This window comes from Watersipora subatra, chromosome 3 (assembly GCF_963576615.1).
Source record: "Watersipora subatra chromosome 3, tzWatSuba1.1, whole genome shotgun sequence".
Classification (NCBI taxonomy): Eukaryota; Metazoa; Bryozoa; class Gymnolaemata; order Cheilostomatida; family Watersiporidae; genus Watersipora; species Watersipora subatra.
In genome coordinates this window covers 8,559,335-8,580,532 of record NC_088710.1, presented here as the reverse complement: position 1 = coordinate 8,580,532, position 21,198 = coordinate 8,559,335, and the positions used below count along the sequence as shown (strand labels likewise).

Sequence of the window (21,198 nt, the reverse complement as noted above, 5' to 3'; positions counted from 1 at the left end):
AATCACAGAAGCACGAGTGTTTCTAGCCACAATAGCTTTTACAAAGGAACTACATATAGGCTTACTTCTATGCCTCCCATTTTGTTACATAAACTAGTAGACGAACAACTCGCGTGGATAATGGGAAAAAATAGTACATGCATTAGAGGTGATGAGCTGGCTGTTGGTGACCTCGGGTATGTTTATATTTTTAAAATAAACTATTAATTGCCGAATCAGCAATCCTAGCCTCAATAGTGGTGACAAAGAAACCACAGACTATTTCTATTCCGTCATCCTTGTACAGATTTTTGAGAAACTCGGCCATAGTTATGTTCCTATACCCAAACTGTTCATTTTTTCAATATAAACTTTTAATCACAGAAGCAGGAGGCTCCTAGCCACAATAGCTTTAACAAATAAACTATAGGCTCTCATTTTGTCTTTTATAAATCTTACTTTTAAATATCTTTCTATCCATATTTTCTATCCATATTTTCTATCTACATTTACAACAATAATGCGTTTTATTTATTTTTATCATTTGGCTGTTTGTTATTGATAAAGCAACAAGTTTGTGTATCTAAAATAAACCAGTTACTGTATCACTCTACTAAGCTTAAATTATGTAGTTTGATTAAAAGTGTAGCCTTAGTTTGTGTCTAAAATAAACCCCTAGCTATTAGCTATTGTGTCACTCTAGTGAGTTATAGTTTGGCTAGAACTGTAGCCTTAGTTTTCTAACCTGCAGCTATGAAGTACCACAAACTTTAAGAATACATGTTTGTGAACAGAAGGCTACAACTTTATACTTTGTACATGATCATCTGAATATTGGTAGCATTTGAAGTTATACATACAGAACATAAGGCATAATATATATAATATAAACATAATATATATATCACACACATTAGTATTATATCTGTTCTCAACATGTATTATTTGTGCTGAATCATTTACACTGTAAAACATGAATAACATTTCAAATTAGCAAAAATGTGCAGGAGGTAACATTGTTAAACAAAAAACCAGCCAATGGAAAGTAGTAGCTGCTGAGACATGTTTAAACAGTTATAGGTTACTATTATGCCATGACTTGACACATTCAAACTGTCTGAAAGGTTGATGAAATGACGCAGAGGTCATGATGAGTTTTTGAAGTACATGAAGGTAGTACTATTAATAATCTTGCTGTTAGTGACTAGATACCAGTAGATAGTACATGTAGGTAGTACTATTAGTACTCCTGCTGTCAGTGACTGGACACAAGTTGGTAGTACATGTAGGTAGTACTATTAGTACTCCTGCTGCTAGTGACTGGACACAAGAAAGTAGTACTTGAAGGTAGTACTATTAGTACTCCTGCTGTCAGAGCCTGGACACAAGTAGGTAGTACATGTAGGTAGTACTATTAGTACTCCTGCTGCTAGTGACTGGACACAAGAAAGTAGTACTTGTAGGTAGTACTACTATTTGCTAGTTTTGAGTTGTCAATTCAACTGTAATAAAAAAAAGTTGGCGGTAATTATGACATGGAATTCCCACCATTGTCACCAGAGAACAGAGCTTTTTAGATAGAATGGTAGCCCAAGGAGAGCTGAGATGGGAGAGAGGAACTAATGAAGTGACTATCAGTCGGTACTCGTATTTATAGACAGCTAGCGTGCGTAATAGAGTTCTTTGAATTTATCGCCGTTTATTCAAATATGAACAGCCAATTGTAATGCGCTCGCGTAACACATGTTCATTGTAGTATAATATTATATGTATCTTTTATATTAGAAAGTTTTATGTTAATCATTTATTACCATATTGTTTTAAGATTTGCGTGTTACTATATAAATACTCAGAAAACTATTAATACTCGTCTTGCGTGATTAGTTAGTGAAAAATATTATCGTTTTTGTATTCGAAATATTTTATTGTGACAACGGTTGACCTAACTATTGTGCAGCCAATCAACTGTAGACTTTTCCCTTGTTTTGCTATATAACCTTTCAGTTTTGTCATTGCTGTTGTGTTACTGCTTGGTACTGTGAAATATAACACCAATAAAGACACTGCGTTCTTTACAATAGCTCTGCTTGATTTTCCAAAGCAAATAGTGTAGAAAATTCTTGTCACTGTTTTTGACTTTAGCATTGTGATATTAGCCAGCGTATCATAGCTGCATTCACTATAAGTGCTATTGACCAAACATCAAAAATTATTGCAATTGGCTTACTAGGGTGTAAAAGTTGGAAAAAAGGCACCATCAAGTCCGTTTATCGGCTCACCCTCAAGTCTGTTTATCGGCTCATCCATGAGTCTGTTTATCAGCTCATCCTTTGAGTCTGTTTATCGGCTCACCCACGAGTCTGTTTATCGGCTCACTCTCGAGTCTGTTTATCGGCTCATCTATGAGTCTGTTTATCGGCTCATCCTCTAGTCTGTTTATCGGCTCATCCATGAGTCTGTTTATCAGCTCATCCTTTGAGTCTGTTTATCGGCTCACCCACGAGTCTGTTTATCGGCTCACTCTCGAGTCTGTTTATCAGCTCACCCTCGAGTCTGTTTATCAACTCATTCTCGAGTCTGTTTATCGGCTCACTCTCGAGTCTGTTTATCGTCTCATTCATAAGTCTGTTTATCGGCTCACCCTCGAGTCTGTTTATCGGCTCACCCTCGAGTCTGTTTATCGGCTCATCGAGTTGCGTGAACTCGCCCTTGAATTGGGTGTTGTCTATTCTTGTCTAGTAAAAGTCACTTCACAACCACCAGTTGATAATCTTATAAATGACTAGCTGTGGTATCCGCCATTGTCAGGAAATAACATTATTGTGTAGTAAAAGTTAAAAAATCTAAACTACAATATCATCTGCCATCAGTGCATTACATTTCTGTTCATGCTTTTCAGCAAGTTTCTTTTTTATACAGATTCAAACTATCAACTCCTCAGCATTCTGTATTACCCTTTTATTAGCAATTTTGAAACCTTGCACATATTTTTTATGTTTGTGTAGCAATTTGTGAAGCACATGATTATTTCTACTCACACTCCATCAACAATGTTGCACCTTTGCTCTTATATTGTTATATCAGTTATAATGTTATATCAGCTAAATTTTTATATCAGATATATTGTATTATCAGTTATATTGTTATACTAGTTATATTGTTATACTAGTTATATTGTTATACTAGTTATATTGTTATACTAGTTATATTGTTGCATCAGTTATTTTGTTATATCAGCTATATTGTTATATCATATTGTTATATCAGTTGCATTGTTATATCAGTTATATTGTTATATCAGTTATTTTGTTGTAACAGTTATATTGTTATATCAGTTATATCAGTTATATTATATATCAGTTAAATTTTTATATCAGTTATATTGTCCCACGACCAAACCAGCGGAGTGAAGTGTGGGAGTTTTTATGATAAATGCATGTGCACACAACTTACGAAAATTATTCATCAACAATGAGTCGAACCCTCGTCAAGAAATTTCATCAACAAATTTAAGCATCGTTATGTAAAGTCGTTAAAGTATAATAACGATACAAAACACATTTAAACCTATTTAAATATATTAACAAGTCTTTTAAACCGTCGGTATTATCTTAAAACTTACCCATCTGATCGGATTATACACAAATAGACAGATTAATTTCAACGAAAATCGCCACAAAACACTTGAAAAGCTTGGTTTAATAAAAGTTAAGACTGAAAATTGAAACGACGAGGGACAGATAATAGAACGATGAAGTCTTGCGCATTTCGCGAAAAAATAACATGCACTTTTCACAAGTCTATAGCATTGTCGAATTGCCGAAGGTTTTGGCAATTAACATAGGAGTATAGAAATCGTTTCATTTTTGCCGATTTCAATTTTTTCATTTTCATTTGCCGACACATTTGAATACTTTTCCATTCTAACTGATGTTCAATGCAGTATAAGTAAAGCAAATGACGATGATATTTTTTAACGTTTCTTATGAGATTATTACAATAATTAATTATAAGTTTGGATGACTACAGAACAATGACTATGTAGTACAGACTTTCTAAAAATCTAACGCAGTGTAAGTAAAGGCATGACGATGATATTTTTTCTAACGGTTCTAATCATACCTGCCAACTCTCACGCATTGGGCGTGAGACTCACGCAATCACCCCAAAGAAAAAATGAAAATGCGTGAGATTTTTGCCCCAATTTCCACAATTTTATATATACTATCATTGATACATCAATTGCCCCAAAACCAAATCTTACGCATTGCCCCACTCTTGGGTTGGCAGGTCTGGTTCTAATGAGATTATTGCAATAATTAATTATAAGTTTGGATGACTACAGGACAATGATTACGTAGTACAGATTTTCTAAAAATCTATGTAAATATCACAACTTCGTGATATTGTTAGCTATGCCGTTTTGAAATGTAAACAAAATTGTGCATTGGTTTTTTTATTATTACTATATAAATAATATTGGTTATTCCAATAATATCAGTGCATTTTACTTCTAATATTGGCCAATATTGCATTTCTTTTTTTGCAGGAGGAGAGATAAAACATATAATCTTTTCCTTTCATTATTGCTATTTGTTGTATATAGTAACACCCAGTACATTACAGCTACCATTGCAGTTATCATATTTGACTGCTAATATTGCATTTCTCAACCATCAGTACCCTTTCTTTTTTCCAATATCACTTTGGTCGTGGGCTGTATGACATTGAAATTTCTAGTTATATCAGCTATATTATACGTAAGTATAATACCTTAATATCGTAATACCTTAATAATATCAGAAGTAATACCTTGGCGAAGGTGTTTCAGAATAGGTGGAATGTTTTCAGTCAAAACTTACAGTTGGATTTTACTGAAATTGGAGAAATATTTTCTGTTAATGCTTTATGTTGGATTTACTGTTTTTACAAGTTACAGGTGTTTCGCTTTTTCGGGGAACTGCATCACATTTTGTGTATTTTAAAGACCTTCTCCCCATAAGAAACCTCTGATGCATTTTATATTGCGCTCTTGGTCATGGTTTGAAATTATAGTTTAAAGTCATGGTTTAAAGTCACAGTTTAAAGTCATCGTTTAAATTAATGGTTTAAAGTCATAGTTTAAAGTCATCGTTTAAATTCATGGTTTAAAGTCATGGTTTAAAGTCATGGTTTAAAGACATGGTTTAAAGTCATGGTTTAAAGTCATGGTTTAAAGTCATGGTTTAAAGTCATGGTTTAAATTCATGGTTTAAAGTCATGGTTTGAAGTCACAGTTTAAAGTCATGGTTTGAAGTCATGGTTTAAAGTCATGGTTTAAAGTCATGATTTAAAGTCATGGTTTAAATTCATGGTTTAAAGTCATAGTTTAAAGTCATGGTTTAAAGTCATCGTTTAAATTCATGGTTTGAAGTCATGGTTTAAAGTCATGGTTTAAAGTCATAGTTTAAATTCATGGTTTGAAGTCATGGTTTAAAGTCACAGTTTAAAGTCATCGTTTAAATTCATGGTTTAAATTCATGGTATAAAGTCATGGTTTAAAGTCATAGTTTAAAGTCATAGTTTAAAGTCATGGTTTAAAGTCATGGTTTAAAGTCATGGTTTAAATTCATGGTTTAAAGTCATGGTTTAAAGTCATGGTTTAAATTCATGGTTTAAAGTCATGGTTTGAAGTCACAGTTTAAAGTCATCGTTTAAATTAATGGTTTAAAGTCATAGTTTAAAGTCATCGTTTAAATTCATGGTTTAAAGTCATGGTTTAAAGTCATGGTTTAAATTCATGGTTTAAAGTCATAGTTTAAAGCCATCGTTTAAATTCATGGTTTAAAGTCATCGTTTAAATTCATGGTTTAAAGTCATGGTTTAAAGTCATGGTTTAAAGTCATTGTTTAAAGTCACGGTATAAAGTCACGGTTTAAAGTCATGGTTTAAAGTCATGGTTTAAAGTCATCGTTTAAATTAATGGTTTGAAGTCACAGTTTAAAGTCATCGTTTAAATTAATGGTTTAAAGTCATAGTTTAAAGTCATCGTTTAAATTCATGGTTTAAAGTCATAGTTTAAAGTCATGGTTTAAAGTCATGGTTTAAATTCATGGTTTAAAGTCATAGTTTAAAGTCATCGTTTAAATTCATGGTTTAAAGTCATCGTTTAAATTCATGGTTTAAAGTCATGGTTTAAAGTCATGGTTTAAAGTCACGGTATAAAGTCACGGTTTAAAGTCACGGTTTAAAGTCACGGTTTAAAGTCACGGTTTAAAGTCATGGTTTAAAGTCATAGTTTAAAGTCATAGTTTAAAGTCATAGTTTAAAGTCATAGTTTAAAGTCATGGTATAAAGTCATGGTTTAAAGTCATGGTTTAAATTCATGGTATAAAGTCATGGTTTAAAGTCATGGTTTAAATTAATGGTTTAAAGTCATAGTTTAAAGTCATAGTTTAAAGTCATAGTTTAAAGTCATCGTTTAAATTCATGGTTTAAAGTCATGGTTTAAAGTCATGGTTTAAAGTCATAGTTTAAAGTCATAGTTTAAAGTCATCGTTTAAATTCATGGTTTAAATTCATGGTTTAAAGTCATTGTTTAAAGTCACGGTATAAAGTCATGGTTTAAAGTCATCGTTTAAATTAATGGTTTAAAGTCATAGTTTAAAGTCATAGTTTAAAGTCATCGTTTAAAGTCATCGTTTAAAGTCATCGTTTAAAGTCATCGTTTAAAGTCATAGTTTAAAGTCATAGTTTAAAGTCATAGTTTAAAGTCATAGTTTAAAGTCATAGTTTAAAGTCATGGTTTAAAGTCATAGTTTAAAGTCATAGTTTAAAGTCATAGTTTAAAGTCATGGTTTAAAGTCATGGTTTAAAGTCATGGTTTAAAGTCACAGTTTAAAGTCACAGTTTAAAGTCATAGTTTAAAGTCATAGTTTAAAGTCATAGTTTAAAGTCATAGTTTAAAGTCATAGTTCAAAATCATAGTTTAAAGTCATGGTTTAAAGTCATTGTTTAAAGTCATAGTTTAAAGTCGTAGTTCAAAGTCATCGTTTAAAGTCATGGTTTAAAGTCACAGTTTAAAGTCATAGTTTAAAGTCATAGTTTAAAGTCATAGTTCAAAATCATAGTTTAAAGTCATGGTTTAAAGTCATTGTTTAAAGTCATAGTTTAAAGTCGTAGTTCAAAATCATAGTTTAAAGTCATGGTTTAAAGTCATAGTTTAAAGTCATAGTTTAAAGTCATAGTTTAAATTCATAGTTCAAAGTCATAGTTCAAAGTCATAGTTTAAATTCATAGTTCAAAGTCATAGTTTAAAGTCATAGTTTAAAGTCATGGTTTAAAATCATAGTTTAAAGTCATTGTTTAAATTCATGGTTTAAAACAAAATTTAGTGCTCATTGACAGTATTCAACTAGTAGGTGTACGTTCCATTAAAAGGCTCTAGTTTCCCAGTAAACAGGTCTGTACCTTGCTACCATTGATGGTAGGCTCTGTCTGATTGTTGGCATGCGTGAGTCCATTCTGGGCTTTCAGTCACCAAAGCAGCTGGCATAGAATTTTTGTTTTGCTCATTCCGGGTGTGAGTTCACTCTGTAGTTTTAGCTCACCGAGCTCTTGTCATGCACTTCCTACTTTGTTTTAGCCATTCATGGTGCTTGGCACTCGCTACCAATTGTCTTGCAGCTGTTCTGCAATCTGCTCTCTCTCTTTTTGTGTCATGTCTCAGTTTGCTCTAAAGTTCTGGCTGTATCTATTTTTGTTTACTTGGTGGAATTACAGGTATAATATGCAGAATTAGTAACCTTTCCCATATCGAAATTGAATAAAAGTGACAGTATCTAATACTAGATGTCTAATACTAAATGTCTAATACTAGATGTCTAATACTAGATGTCTAATACTAGATGTCTATATCAGTCAGGCTCATCAAATCACATTTAAAATGGGAGAAATGAGGGTAAGCCAAAGTAATCTGTGGATCTTGTTATATGTTATGAATAACATGTCTAGCTTCTTGTAGAAGGTGGAAGCAAAGGTTAATGTGATATTATTCTAATATCATCCTATAAATATGGTTAGCAGTTCATATCAGGATTTTACAGTAGTTTCAACTCCAAAAATATAATACTCGCAGGTCAAATGAGAAATTGATAGTTTTGAATAATAGCGAGATTTGCTTTTTATTACCACAGAATAGGTTAATTTAGTCTCCGACGTGTGTTTGACTTTTGATAGTTTACATACCTTGTTGCTATAGGATACAAATAGAGCCATTCATGTCTTTTATATTAACTCATACACACAAAGTCTCCACTTATTATCAATATTGTATCAGTAACAGGATTTGCTTTCTATTACTGCACAATAGGTTAATTTAGTCTCCGTCATGTGTTTGATTTCTGTGGTTTACATACCTTGCTGCTATTGGATACAAATAGAGCCATTCATGTCTTTTATATAAACCCAGACACAAACACTCCACTTATTGATCAATATCCAGGGTGCCAACAACATAACTTGGTTCAACTCAGTCTCAGCTTGTAGTGTGCTGTATACGAGAGAAGAAAATGGCTGACAGGGACTTGATTAGGGACAGCAGATGTGGATATTGTTATCAGAAGTTTAGTGCAATTAGAGATCCCAGAGAGCTGCCCTGTCATCATGCCTTTTGTCTAGAATGTCTAAAGGAAGACTATGAAGATCAAAAAGTTGTGAGTTGTCTTCTCTGTAACAAAAAGTATGAATCAAAGATAGATATAGACAACCTGCCAGCAGTAAAACTGACTGTACAGAAAGAAGATAACCCTAACACTGCTGCTGGTGTTGCACTGATATGTGACTGTGATGACTGTGACAACCAGCTAGCTGTCTGCTACTGCTTACAATGCTGCCGCAAGATTTGTGCTGTACACCGTGAAAACCATACCTCCATGTTTAAGAAAAGTCATTCAGTTGTGGAAATATCAGATTACAAAGCGTCAGCCAGAGAAACTAGGAGAGTCGTATGTGAGAACCATGATGAGGAGCTATCAAAAGGGTGTGATGACTGTGGCAAACTAACTTGTAATAAATGTGAGATACCCCCAGTATCATGCACAAGTCTCAAGTATGAGCACAATTTCCTGCTACTCAATCAGCTTAAAGAGAAGATAACTACTGAGTTTGATGAACTATTACAGTTAGTCAATGATAAACTCACAGAGATTTGTATAGTAGACAAGCAGATCTGGCGCATGTTGGATAAAGAAGAAGCTAAATGTAAGGAAAAGATAGAGTTAATTGAAAGAGTCTGTGAAGAGCAGATTAAACGAATCAGAGAGGAGAGTGAAAACCTGAAGGAGCGTATCCATGACTACCAAAAGAAGCTGACCAATCAGGTAGAAATATATAGCTGTGAACTGGTTACTAAAAAACAGCAACTTGAAAAATCCCGCACCAAAGTACACAGGCACCTGAGATACAGTCATGTGACTGAGTTGGTCAAACAGAGAGAAGAATGGACGACTTGCTTGAAACGGCAATTGGGCAGACTCAACTACCAAGTCATAAGTGAACCAGTTTTAGTGTTTGAAACAGTCAGTAGGACAGCTTTGAATTTAAAGATAAGACAACTGCCAACCTCTTTGACATGTACTTCTACACATCCCATAAGTTATTCAAAAACAGCGAACCCTTACTCAGTGTGCCACAGAACAGATGGAGGTCTTTTAGTTGGAACTGAAGAAAGTTTTACCACAATCAGTGGGCCACCTACAAGAGAAAGAAAACTCTGTCAACCTGTCGAGGGTTGTCTAGTAGAGCATAAAGGTGTTACTTACGGGCTGAAAGTTGCTGAAAATACCCTACAAATTCACCAATATTCACCAGATTTTTCACAATTAATGCAGGTCCACTCAAAACCTTATCGCAGTGCATGTAAATGTTCTTTGGAAAACTTTGTCCTTGCAGTTTCTGATGAGTTTATTGTTTATTCTGCTGGTATGAAAATAGTAAGCATTTTCAACATTTGGAGCCAAAAAAGTTCCGATGTTAAGGTAGAAGTTACACCTAATACCTTTTGCTTCCTATCAAATGGTGACCTACTGGTGACAGGTATGTGGAAAGTCTCAATGCAGGGTTCAGTGCTGAGAAGATACCAAGTAGAAGATAGAAAGCTCACCACTGTCTGGACATGTGAAGGTCTAAAAGATGCTTATGGAGTGTGTGAGAGTAAAGGACTCATATATGTTTCTACACAGATTAGCAAGTCCATCTTCATTGTTTCTCTCCAAGGGAAAGTGTTACACAAACTAATGGACCAACAACTCCCAGACCTGGCGAAACAGCTAAGTGTTAAGAATGATGAGCTGGCTGTTCTCGGGTGGACCAAAAATCATGAGAATATTTCCTCCGTAGATCCTTCAATAAACTGCGACACCCGAACTGTTCATTTATGTATATTCAATATAAACTTTTAATCACGGAAGCACGAGTGTTCCTAGCCACAATAGCTTTGACAAAGGAATTATAGGCTTACTTCTATTTCTCCCACTTTGTCTTTTATAAAAATGCTCTTATTTTTCTTTCTATCCCCATTTTTTATCCATATCTACAACAATAATGAATTTTACTCACTTTTTATAATTTGACTGTTTGTTATTAATAAAGTAACAAGTTTGTGTCTAAAATAAACCATTAGTATCGGTCTAGTGAGTTATAGCTTGGGTAAAACTGCATGTAGCCTTAGTTTTCTAACCTCCAGCTATGAGTTTGTGCAAACCTTAGATCACAATTGCATGTTTGTAAACTGAAAGCTATAACTTTTTACCTTTTACATGTCTTTCTCTATATTGTCAACAATTGAAATCATATCAACATGTACATAAGGCATAATGCATATATAATATAATCAAAATATACATATCACACACATTACTATTATATCCGTTCTCAACATGTATTATTTGTGCTGAATCATTTATATATACTCTGAAACTTGAATATAATTCTAAACCAGAAACATTTTACAGGAGTTAACATTGTTAAATGTCGACTTGCAACAAAAGTCACACAACAGTTATTTGGTATCAAAAGGTTCACCATGTCTTACTCTGCTATGTTGCAGATGCAAAATATTTGGAAATGTGATTACAAGCTCTAAAAAGCTCAAAAACGAACAGTTAATCGCAGCCATCACGAAAACGCCGTAGATTGGAATCTCTTTGCAAAGCAGCTCAAATGGGAAGTAGCTGAAAAAGATGAGCTTCTGTTTACACTTTCATGCAACCTCATTCGTCGAAATATTTTCACAAATATACTTCTCGCATTTAATAAAACTATGTCTATTGTCCTTACCCGTCTATTTCATCATCATCGTAATGCTGTCACTTTGAGCACTGATATTTCCAAACCTACCATACAAATTCGTTTAATTTTTTAACCTTAGTTCGAAGGAGTGCATATCATCATTTGATGAACATGACGAGCTTATTGGTTACTCATGATAGTCGAAAAATGCTGCAAAAATAGTTCGCGCTATTGGCAGGAAATATGGGTCACGTGATCAGATTACGACTACCTACATGTAGATGATGGTCAGGTATAATTGCAGTGGCTCAAAACCTGGTCAGTTTCTGGGTCGTTTTTGTAGAGGTGGAGCTTAATCCGGAAATACAAATGTTTTGTTGGCACTAAGCGACGAGGTTTTAAGCAAGTGCCAATGTTTAGTTAGTTAGAAATTGAGTTTGTAATCTTTTTATTTTTTGTAACAAAATAAAGCATAAACATCTTTTCAGGCAAATCTTTAATTAAAAATATGAAATCTTTCATCAAACTAGCATAACGTAGTCACATAGCTGTTTATCGTAGTTTTGTTGCGTTAAGACGAAATAGTAACATGCTCACGAAACGAAAAAATCTTCTCAAAAACACACCATTAATTATTCTGTATTCGTTTATACAGTGTATATGAAAGATATGTTACATACGTTGTAATATGATTGCACTTTTATGTATGTAACGTGGTATTATATAAGTTGTTGAATATTTGTGATTATGTTCTAACCAAATAAAATGCACATTGAAACAATTGTCTACTTTGCTACCATTCTGAGAGCTAAAGAAGATTCTATTTCATTTTAACTATTTATGTTAGCGTATCGTGAGACAAAGATTGTGAAAAGGCAACAAAGCCATTAGTCTATCTTATTTTTACTGCAAACACGGACTTCTCGAGCAACTAACTTTATTTAGATTTTGAGCATGACCGGCTCTGTAGGTATTCATTTGTCAACTTGCTTATATATTTATTATTTAAGTACAGCAATGTGTGACCAAAAAATTTTTCTTGATTTGTCGGGCAGAAAATATTTTTGTTGTTGGCATGATGATGTATTTTCTTGCTCCAATATAAATAATGCATGTGGCAATTGTTGTGCATCATTGTTAGCAGCTCTCCCGTTACCTCCACAAGCACAATGTAGCCAATTCTGGAAAAGCAGAGGGCAGCACACAAAACCTTTAGCATGATGTATATCTATTGGCATTGCTGACGTTATACAGCATACATTATTTAAAAAGTCGACGCGCAATGACAAAATGTCTGGTGATGGACCACTGGAACAATCATAGGAAGTAGGTTGTTTCAGTTATCGGACGAATCTATCATGATAAATTGTAAAGTTTAATAATTTTACTTTATTTGATATAAAAAGAAAATGTTGCACATAACAAAAGGCCTTTAACAAGCACAAATGAGAACATGAGAACAGAATAACACAGTAGAAAAGGGCCACATATACTACATGTAGATATGTGAGAATAAGTGAATATAAGTCTGGGTTATTTAAAAAAAATCAGTGTTGTAAATCCTGAATGTTGTATGTATGCAGGTATGTTTTAATTTGATCAATATATTCACTCAAAATTGAGCACAGTACCTAGCTGAAACAGTTCAAGTTTTTGCATATAAAAGTATTCCTATCTAGAACAAGTTTGTTCTCTATGGCTGCAGATGAACTGGCAATGAGATGGAGGGCACGCCAGATGCCCTCTGGCGTGCCCTCCCTTCATTGCCAGTTCACCCACAACTATAGCGAACAAACTTGTTCTATGCCTATCTAGATATTGCATGTATTATAAAGCCTCAGGACTCAGGAAGCATTTTTGCTCTGTAATTTCTTAGTCCCTGCAAACTCCTCTTAGAGATCCTTGATCTAAAATAAAAACAATCATAGCATGTGTATTTACATCTCCTTGAACTTGTAAAGTACTGTGAATGCAGTATTCAAGTGGCATTATTTGCGACGATTTTTGACTTTGACAGGAATATTATTTGTTAATTTAATGAAGTAGATTGGAAAGTTACATTGGACATTGTGATTAGCTGGAAGTTAATTTGGCGATCTCAAAGAACCCGGCAAATCTGCTTTTGCTAGTTCCTGACTTTATTACTGTTTTTACAGTAGTTTTATTTCACAATTATTTCCTGGCTTCATATATCTTCTCCGATCCCACATTGCTCAACCGACTTAGCCCATAGAGTTGACTTGTAGAAGACAACAGCGACATTAGCCCAAGTACTCAGTCTATGAATCGGATGGTGTTGTGGCACCTCGTAATCAATTTCTCAAAGAGTTGATAACAACTCTAGAGATGCTCCCAAATCCTGTTTAAATATTTGCAAATCACATCAAATCACCAATCATGAGATTGGCATCAAAGCACCATAAAAATGGATTACCCAGCTTGTTAAATTAAATCAAATTAAAACCATCAATTACATAGTGGATGATGGTTTTAATTTCATTTTATTTGAAAGCTGAGCAGTCACCCTTAAATTCTAAGTGATTTGATTTGGAGCAAAAAGCATGCCAGCGATTTGATATGCTTTACAAATCTGGAATCAAAGATTTGGGAGCATCGCTGCACAACTCTCTCCAATTCAGACACTGAGCACTTACACTAAAGTGACACGAAAGCATCATGCAACAGGGTTCTAATTTTAAAACTGAGTTACTGAATATTACCACTCACCGGACTGTTAGGTATGAAAGTAACATCAGGTGTCTGAGTTACATCTATAATGCTGTCGTTTGTGGCGTTTCGTAGATGCTCCCCACATCTATGGAAGCTTGCATAGCCTCTGCTCTTACTCCTACCCGTTCTGAGCAAGCACTGCGTTTCCTCCTTATCTTGAGCTATGAATCAGAATGCTCGAGGCATTGAACGTTTGGCTGGGTGTGAACAGGCAACTTAACAGATATCGCAGTTGGCAGCAAATAATTTGTTTCTAAAACCTAATCCTGCCTACACAAAGGGTGCTTCTGCATTATCCTTCTATAACTTCACGTTTTTCTAGCTACTAATCTAGGGCTATAAATGGCTTGAAGATCCGCCTACCAATGAAATTCCACATTTAACCATAATTAATATTGCACGATTTGCCTAAAATTTTATTGCTGGTTATGTGAGTGAGTACCTCAGTATTACTATCAGATGTATTGTCTTGAGGATGCGGTCTCTTTGTTGGATTCTGTGACTAAAAATGTAAACAATACGTAAATTATGTATATCGACACCATGTGACAACATATATGAATTTATGCACATGTATAGCATATTTATATTTGTGGGCACAATCTAACTAAATTCAAATTGGCAAAAGAGTCCAAACAAAGGCCTTGTTGACAGGGCTCCAAAATAAGCATTCATTTTATCTTGCTTTTAATGATTGTTTTTGCAAATTTTAGGTGTGAAATATTAAATGTAAAATAAAATATTACGTCCAAGTTTAACCAAAGGTGTGAACTGCTATATAATACTATCTGGCGCATGTGTGAGGCCTCGGGATGAGAAATTCTCATGAAAAATGAGACAGATTGCCGTAAACTTCACTGGCTATTGGGTCAAGGATATGGTATCTGAGCATTCCAATCAAGTCCTTGTTTCTTTGCGATTCTACCAAATTTCTATGAGAGTGTAGATGAATTAAAATAAGAGAAAATGTTTTTGAACTTTGATGTACTGTGAGACCGAAAGCAAAGTATCGAATACAGCTTAGACATGTCGCAACCCTCACAGTAGTGTAGACTTAGATTTACTGCATTCTCTGATTTCGGGCTTACAAGAATATAAATGTGCACGCGTGCTTTTGTTACAAGATAGCTATTTCAGAAATAAGACGAATTAAAATCCATAAAAGTAATAAATATTATTTATCATCTCTATGTAAAATCCATACTATACTATCTGTGCATTTGCAAAGACATGGAAGGATAGCCCTGTCTAAATATATTGGACATACAATGACCGAGTTTTGCTGTCCAAAAATATCCCTTATAATAGGCTGAGTAAAATATTCTTGGTGTACCGGTAACTTACCCTCCGCTGTTCTTTATACTTTTCCTTCTGGGTTTGCTGTCTTTCAGGGCCGTACATGCAGCCATACTCTTTTTCTTCGCCATACTCTTTTTCTTCGCCATACATAAATAGCCTTGACTGTCATGAATGACGTTCTCACCTCTCCAAATATCTTCACCTTGCTAAATTAGAGCAGATAAATTTTAAAATTAAGAAACATGGTACAGATTTTTTAGATTCATTGGCTGAAGACGTTGTAGGTTTTTAGCCTTACTTGATTGCTAACACTCAATTGAGAACTAACTGCTGCATGTATATGATGCTTGATACATTTATTGCTTGCTACTATTGACGTGTACTTCTATTGCACAACAACCAAGCATAGGCCTACATTTTACAATCAAGGTTACACTTCACAATCAAGGTTACACTAAAATATCCGAGGTATAAAATGTTCATTTTCAACACAAGATCGCAAATTAGGCAGTGGAGAAAAAGTGCTTTAAGGATATGAGATTACCTTCAAAAAGTCTTTCATGCTTGTTGAATATGCCGTCCTCATGGTATGTGTAAAACTTGTTGCCATATTCGATTTCATGGGCTTTGATGGCTTGCTCAGCCTCGTCTAACAATGAGGCAAGAAGGACCGGCATAATGCTTAAATGCACTGCAATTAAAAAATATATTTGGTAGGCCCTCAGGCTCCTCGTAGAAGTTGACTGTCGTCAGCGATCATGTCATTCAGCTATCGAGGCTTCGATAACCTACCGACACGATTGCCGACTACAGGCACGGGAGGCCTGTATGTAGGCCAATATAGAAGATGAAATGACGAATACAAAAAGTCAGTTATGAATACATCATGACCCACTGAGGTCTTCTTTTAGGGTTGAAGCAATATGAATATGCAGTGCATTTCAATTAATTTTTTAAGACAAATCGCAAGCAGTAAGCGACTCTGACTACTGAGGACTACTGATCACAGGCAGGCTGTCTAGTCCGAAAATATAACTGCCCTGCATTGCAGGAGACTACAAAAACTTGCTTTACCTTGCCTCCTCTCCTACACTTTTTGTGAACCAAACAGATGAGATACAGTCTAGGCCTGGCGGTGCTACTGACAACGCACCATTGTAGTAACAAGTTCAAATAAAATCTGAGATACACAATTAAATGGTTGTTCCTTAGGTAGCTACATACTGTCGTTGTTTCAAAATGTGCTACTTGGTAGTAATATAAAGTTAGTTTTTAAAAAAGTGTGTGCTTGCAGCAAATACAGTATAGATAAGAAACAGATGTCTTCTGTTGCCTTCATTTTTACAATCAATGCCTAACGAGATGCTAATACTAATATTTACAGTGAAATAAAACAGAATCATTTTAGGCTCTCAGAATGGTAACAAAGTGGACAACCGTTTTAATGTGCATTTTATTTGTTCAGAACATAATCGTAACTTTTCAATATTTTATGTAATACCGCTTTACAAAATTGTATTCATATTAAAAAATATAAAACTATTTTTCAAATATAAACGAATAAAAAATAATTAATAGTGTATTTTTGAGAAGATTCTTTCCGTTTCGTGAGCGTGTTACTATTTAATCTTAACAAGAAAAAACTACGATAAACAGCTATGCAAATACTTTATGTTATTTTGCTAAAAGAACTCATATTTGTAATTAAAAATTTGCTTGGAAAAGATGCTTACGTGATATTTTGTTAAACAAAAAGATAACTACTCGATTTCTCAACAACTAAACGTTTGCAGGGGTTTGACTAACTTTAAAGCTTTTGTATTTCCGGATTAAGCTCCACCTCTACAAAACGACCCAGAAACTGACCAGGTTTTGAGCCACTGCAATTATACCTGACCGTTTCTAACAAGGCGATATTGGAAACAGACTAAGGACCTATGTGTTATCGGTGAAAGCGAACACGCGCCATATTAAGAAAGGCATAGATTTGTTTACGAAGCTGATTTGGCTAATTGCGCAAATAAAATTTGATATACGTATTTCTACGCACCTTTTAATAACAAGTAATCACTGCTTGACTACGACATCTTTGGTAGGTATGGTAAATAAGGTTTGAAATGCTTTTTTCTATCTATTGAATTAAAGACTCGCTATACCCCATTGTCGTGCCTCCTTAGCAAAATATGACACAGAAATGCCCTGTGGCCCCCAAACTATTGGCCCAGCGTGCAGGGCGCAATAGACCGAGTTTTTATTCACACTACCCGACGGATCCGTGTACCAAAACCCGAACTCGAAAGTCAAAACCTGAACCCGAAAGACCGAAATACCCGAACTCTCTATTACCCGATACTCGAGAGAAGATAAACCCGCGAGTTCAACGAGTATTACTACCCGTGCCCAGCACTAATTTATATCTGTTCTCAACATTCTCAACAATTACTTGGACTGAATTATTTACACTGTGAAACATGAATAAAGTTTCTAATCAGCAACATTTTACAGGAGTTTGCGATATTATCGGCTCGCTACAACTCCGGCTTGACCGGAGGTAAGGAGAAAAGCGCGAGACCGAGAGAGGGGATCTTCTGGTGACTCGCTTACGGCTTGAAGCTCAGTAAATGAGGACGTGTTTGTTTTGTCTCCTGATTAGTAACGACTTGTTAAAGAACCCACTGAACTAGAGTAGCTTTAGTTCACAGAGTTAACATTGTTAAATAAGAAATCAGCCAATGACAAGCTGTAGCTGTTGAAACTGTTGTGTTTTAGCATACTGATGCGAAGGATGTAACTGGGAAATGAATATTTCGGTGAACATTTATTTAACCGGAAACTGACTGAATCTCGATACGTTTATATAATAGCATTACGAGAATAAGGAAACAATACTACATAAGTATTGATCTCCAAAAGAGTATTATGATTATACAACAGTTCTCTTTCCCGGGTTGATAAAATAAAACAGCCAAATGGCAGGCCACAAAACACGAATGGATAAAACTACTACTACAAACTACGTAAAGCAATATATGAATAAAACCATTATTCAATATAGTAATGTTGACAGGATTGTCGAAAGCATGGCGTACTATATGCAATTTACTATAGATCTAAAATTTTACGTGGCCTAATAGCTCGGCCAAAGCTAGACTGTTTTGCACTATCATTTACTTTGGGAGAATTGGTTGGTTCTAACGGAACTATGTTAGTGATATTCCTCCTGACAACACTCCCCCTGCTATCCTGCACCACAACTGAACGGGGCGTTGTGGGGGAACAACCAACAACTTCAGCGTCTCGTTTCAAGTCCCGAACATGAACATTACTACCTGGACTAAGGCAAGGCGGGACTACAACACGACGTCTTTCATCAAAGTTAGCTTTACACTGAATTCGACTGAGGGACTCTTTGGTACGGACAGCTTCCAGATCTGGCTGTTTGGGAGTTAGAACTGAAGGCAGAGAGGGTAGTGTTGTGCGAATTTTGCGACTCATTTGCAGTTCAGACGGGGAGAGACCATTTTCTAGTGGAGAAGACCTGTATGCCATCAGACCTAAATAGGGATCTGGCTCTTTCTTGAGGATTTTCTTCATGGTCTGGACTGCCCGTTCAGCGGCACCATTTCCTTGTGGGTGTTTGGGAGAACTGGTGATATGTGTGAACCCGTACGCCTTAGCAAAAGACCTGAACTCATCTGAGGCGTACTGAGGGCCATTGTCCGAAATTAAAACCTCAGGGACTCCATGGCGGGCAAAAATACTCTTCATGTGTAAGATCACTTTGGAACTGGTGGTCTCTTTTAACAATGCAACTTCGATAAATCCAGAATGATAATCTACTATTAGCAAATACCATTTGCTGTCAAAATAAAACAAATCACTGCCTAGTTTTTCCCAAGGACGGTTGGGGGAATTCCGAACGGAGAAGAGGAGCTTGCTGAACATTAGACTCCTTCCTGCACGATTCACACCTACGCACCATTTCAGCTATCTGTTGGGACATGCTAGGCCACCATACTGATTGGGCAGCTCTAGCTCAGCACTTTACAATACCAAAATGGCCACTGTGAATTTTTTCAAGGACCGAGAGACGCTCAATTTGGGGGATTACGATACGGTCATCAAAAACCAGGACACCATCAACTATAGAAAGCCTAGAGCGGCACTCAAAATAGGGACGTAGTAAAATCTCATGAGAAGGGAGGTACGTAGGCCAGCCAGACCTCACATAACTGAGAACGCGGGAGGTGACCTCATCATGCTCTTGTTGAACTTTCAACTCCTCTAAACGAGGCAGTGCAATAAAGTGCTGACACAGCAAATAACTCAACATCCTCCATTAACATAACATCATCTACACTGATAGGACCAAGAGAACGTGACAACGCGTTAGCAATAGCGTTATTCTTTCCTGAGATGTGTTCAACACAATAGTGAAACCTCATGAGACGCATTCGAAACCTCTGGATACGGGCTGGGTTTTTGTTTAATTCTATGTCGTTCAGCAGTGGGACCAAGGGCTTGTGATCGGTTTTTATCACTACTTTCAGGCCTATGATATAATCTCGAAACTTTTCGCATGCCCAGACAACACCTATAGCTTCCAGCTCAATAGTGGCATACCGTTTCTCGGTTTCACTCAGCGCTCGAGAAGCTGCACTGACTAATCGCAACTCCCCATCATCTTGCACTTGAAACAAGGCAGCACCGATGCCACCTCGAGAGGCGTCTGTGTGTATAACTGTTTCACGTTGTGGGCTATATGGTGCAAGCTCTACTGAACGCTTCAACTCTTCCTTGACACCATTGAACGCTTGCTCCTGAGCTTTATCCCAAATCCACACAGAATTTTTGTGAAGTAACTCTCGCAACGGAGCACTGAGTTCACCAAGCTTGGTGGTGAACTTGCTGAGCTGGTTTGTCATACCTAAGAAACTACGGACATCCTTAACACAGGTTGGCGTAGAAAAACTTTCAATGCTTTGAATAGGCTCAGGGTTAGCGCGAATACCGGAAACAGATATGACATGACCAAGAAATTTTATGCTGCTGCAGGAGAACTTGCACTTATCAACATTTAGAGTCATACCAGCCTCAATCATCCTACTCAACACAGCACGAACTCTGGCATCATGCTCAGCAGTGGATTTTCCCCATATGCACACGTCATCCATATGGACTATTACGCCTTCGAGGCCATCCAGAACTTGAGACACAATTTTGGAATACAACTCTGGGCTAGATGACAGACCGACAGGCAACCGATTAAAAGCAAATCTACCAAATGGAGACAAGAACGTGGGTAACATTTTTGCTTTAGGGGAGAGAGGAATTTGGTAAAAATCCGAATTGACATCAAGGACAGTTAAAACGGTACCATTTCTGAGTTTGGCAAGACTTGACTCAACGTGAGCCATTGGGTGAACCTCTCGACAGACAACTTTGTTTAATTCTGTGTAGTCAACACAAATTCGAACTTTTTTGTTGGCTTTAGGAACAACAACCATAGAGGCGCACCAATCGGTAGGCTCACTGACGGGGGACACGACACCTTTGGTAACCATATCAGCTAGCTCTTGTTTAACATTAGGCAACAACGGATAGGGCACAGACCGTGGGGTGTTGATAGCGAAGGGTCTGCAGTCAGGGCGTAATTCTATGCCTACTTCCTGTTTCATCTTACCTAAGCCTTAAAAAAGTTTAGGAAACTCACTACAAAATACACAAGGTTCAGTAGTATCGTAAACAGAGTCTACATCACATTCACAAGATATCAAACCTAGTTTAACACATGCACTGCGACTAAGTAACGCTTTGGTTTGATTTACAACATACATTGTTTCACTATGATTAACGTTATTGACAGTAAGTACAGCCCTAAATGAACCTAGTACTGGTATCTTAATGTTACCCGGGCCTACA

General features: G+C 36.0%; 2 protein-coding genes across 3 annotated transcripts; one reads left to right on the top strand and one right to left on the bottom strand.

The window, feature by feature from the left end:
- The first annotated feature begins 8,528 nt into the window (after window positions 1-8,528).
- Window positions 8,529-10,566, top strand: LOC137390303 (uncharacterized). The gene has a single exon (XM_068076637.1). The coding sequence runs from the start codon at window positions 8,529-8,531 to the stop codon at window positions 10,416-10,418; it is 1,890 nt and encodes a 629-aa protein (XP_067932738.1). The 3' UTR covers window positions 10,419-10,566.
- Window positions 10,567-13,043: 2,477 nt separating this feature from the next.
- LOC137391750 (uncharacterized) lies at window positions 13,044-17,078 on the bottom strand. Of its 2 annotated transcripts, none has more exons than XM_068078284.1 (6): window positions 17,010-17,078; window positions 15,821-15,967; window positions 15,322-15,482; window positions 14,420-14,479; window positions 13,975-14,138; window positions 13,044-13,154 (listed from the first exon to the last, which is right to left on the bottom strand). In XM_068078284.1, the coding sequence occupies exons 2-5, from the start codon at window positions 15,896-15,898 to the stop codon at window positions 14,129-14,131; spliced, it is 309 nt and encodes a 102-aa protein (XP_067934385.1). In that variant the 5' UTR covers window positions 15,899-15,967; window positions 17,010-17,078; the 3' UTR covers window positions 13,044-13,154; window positions 13,975-14,128. The 2 variants fall into 2 exon arrangements, with proteins under 2 accessions (XP_067934385.1, XP_067934386.1); XM_068078285.1 differs by having other exon boundaries at window positions 15,821-15,925; window positions 17,010-17,067.
- Window positions 17,079-21,198: the final 4,120 nt, after the last annotated feature.

What these genes read in the sequence shown, in the direction of transcription:
- LOC137390303 (XM_068076637.1), top strand. Translation starts at nt 8,529, where the DNA reads ATGGCTGACAGGGACTTGATTAGGGACAGCAGATGTGGATATTGTTAT.
- LOC137391750 (XM_068078284.1), bottom strand. Translation starts at nt 15,898, where the DNA reads ATGAAATCGAATATGGCAACAAGTTTTACACATACCATGAGGACGGCA. An exon ending in GCATGAAAGACTTTTTGAAG is followed by an intron (nt 15,483 to 15,820) that starts GTAATCTCATAT and finishes GCTCTAATTTAG; the next exon opens with CAAGGTGAAGATATTTGGAG. An exon ending in AGTATAAAGAACAGCGGAGG is followed by an intron (nt 14,480 to 15,321) that starts GTAAGTTACCGG and finishes TTACATTTTTAG; the next exon opens with TCACAGAATCCAACAAAGAG.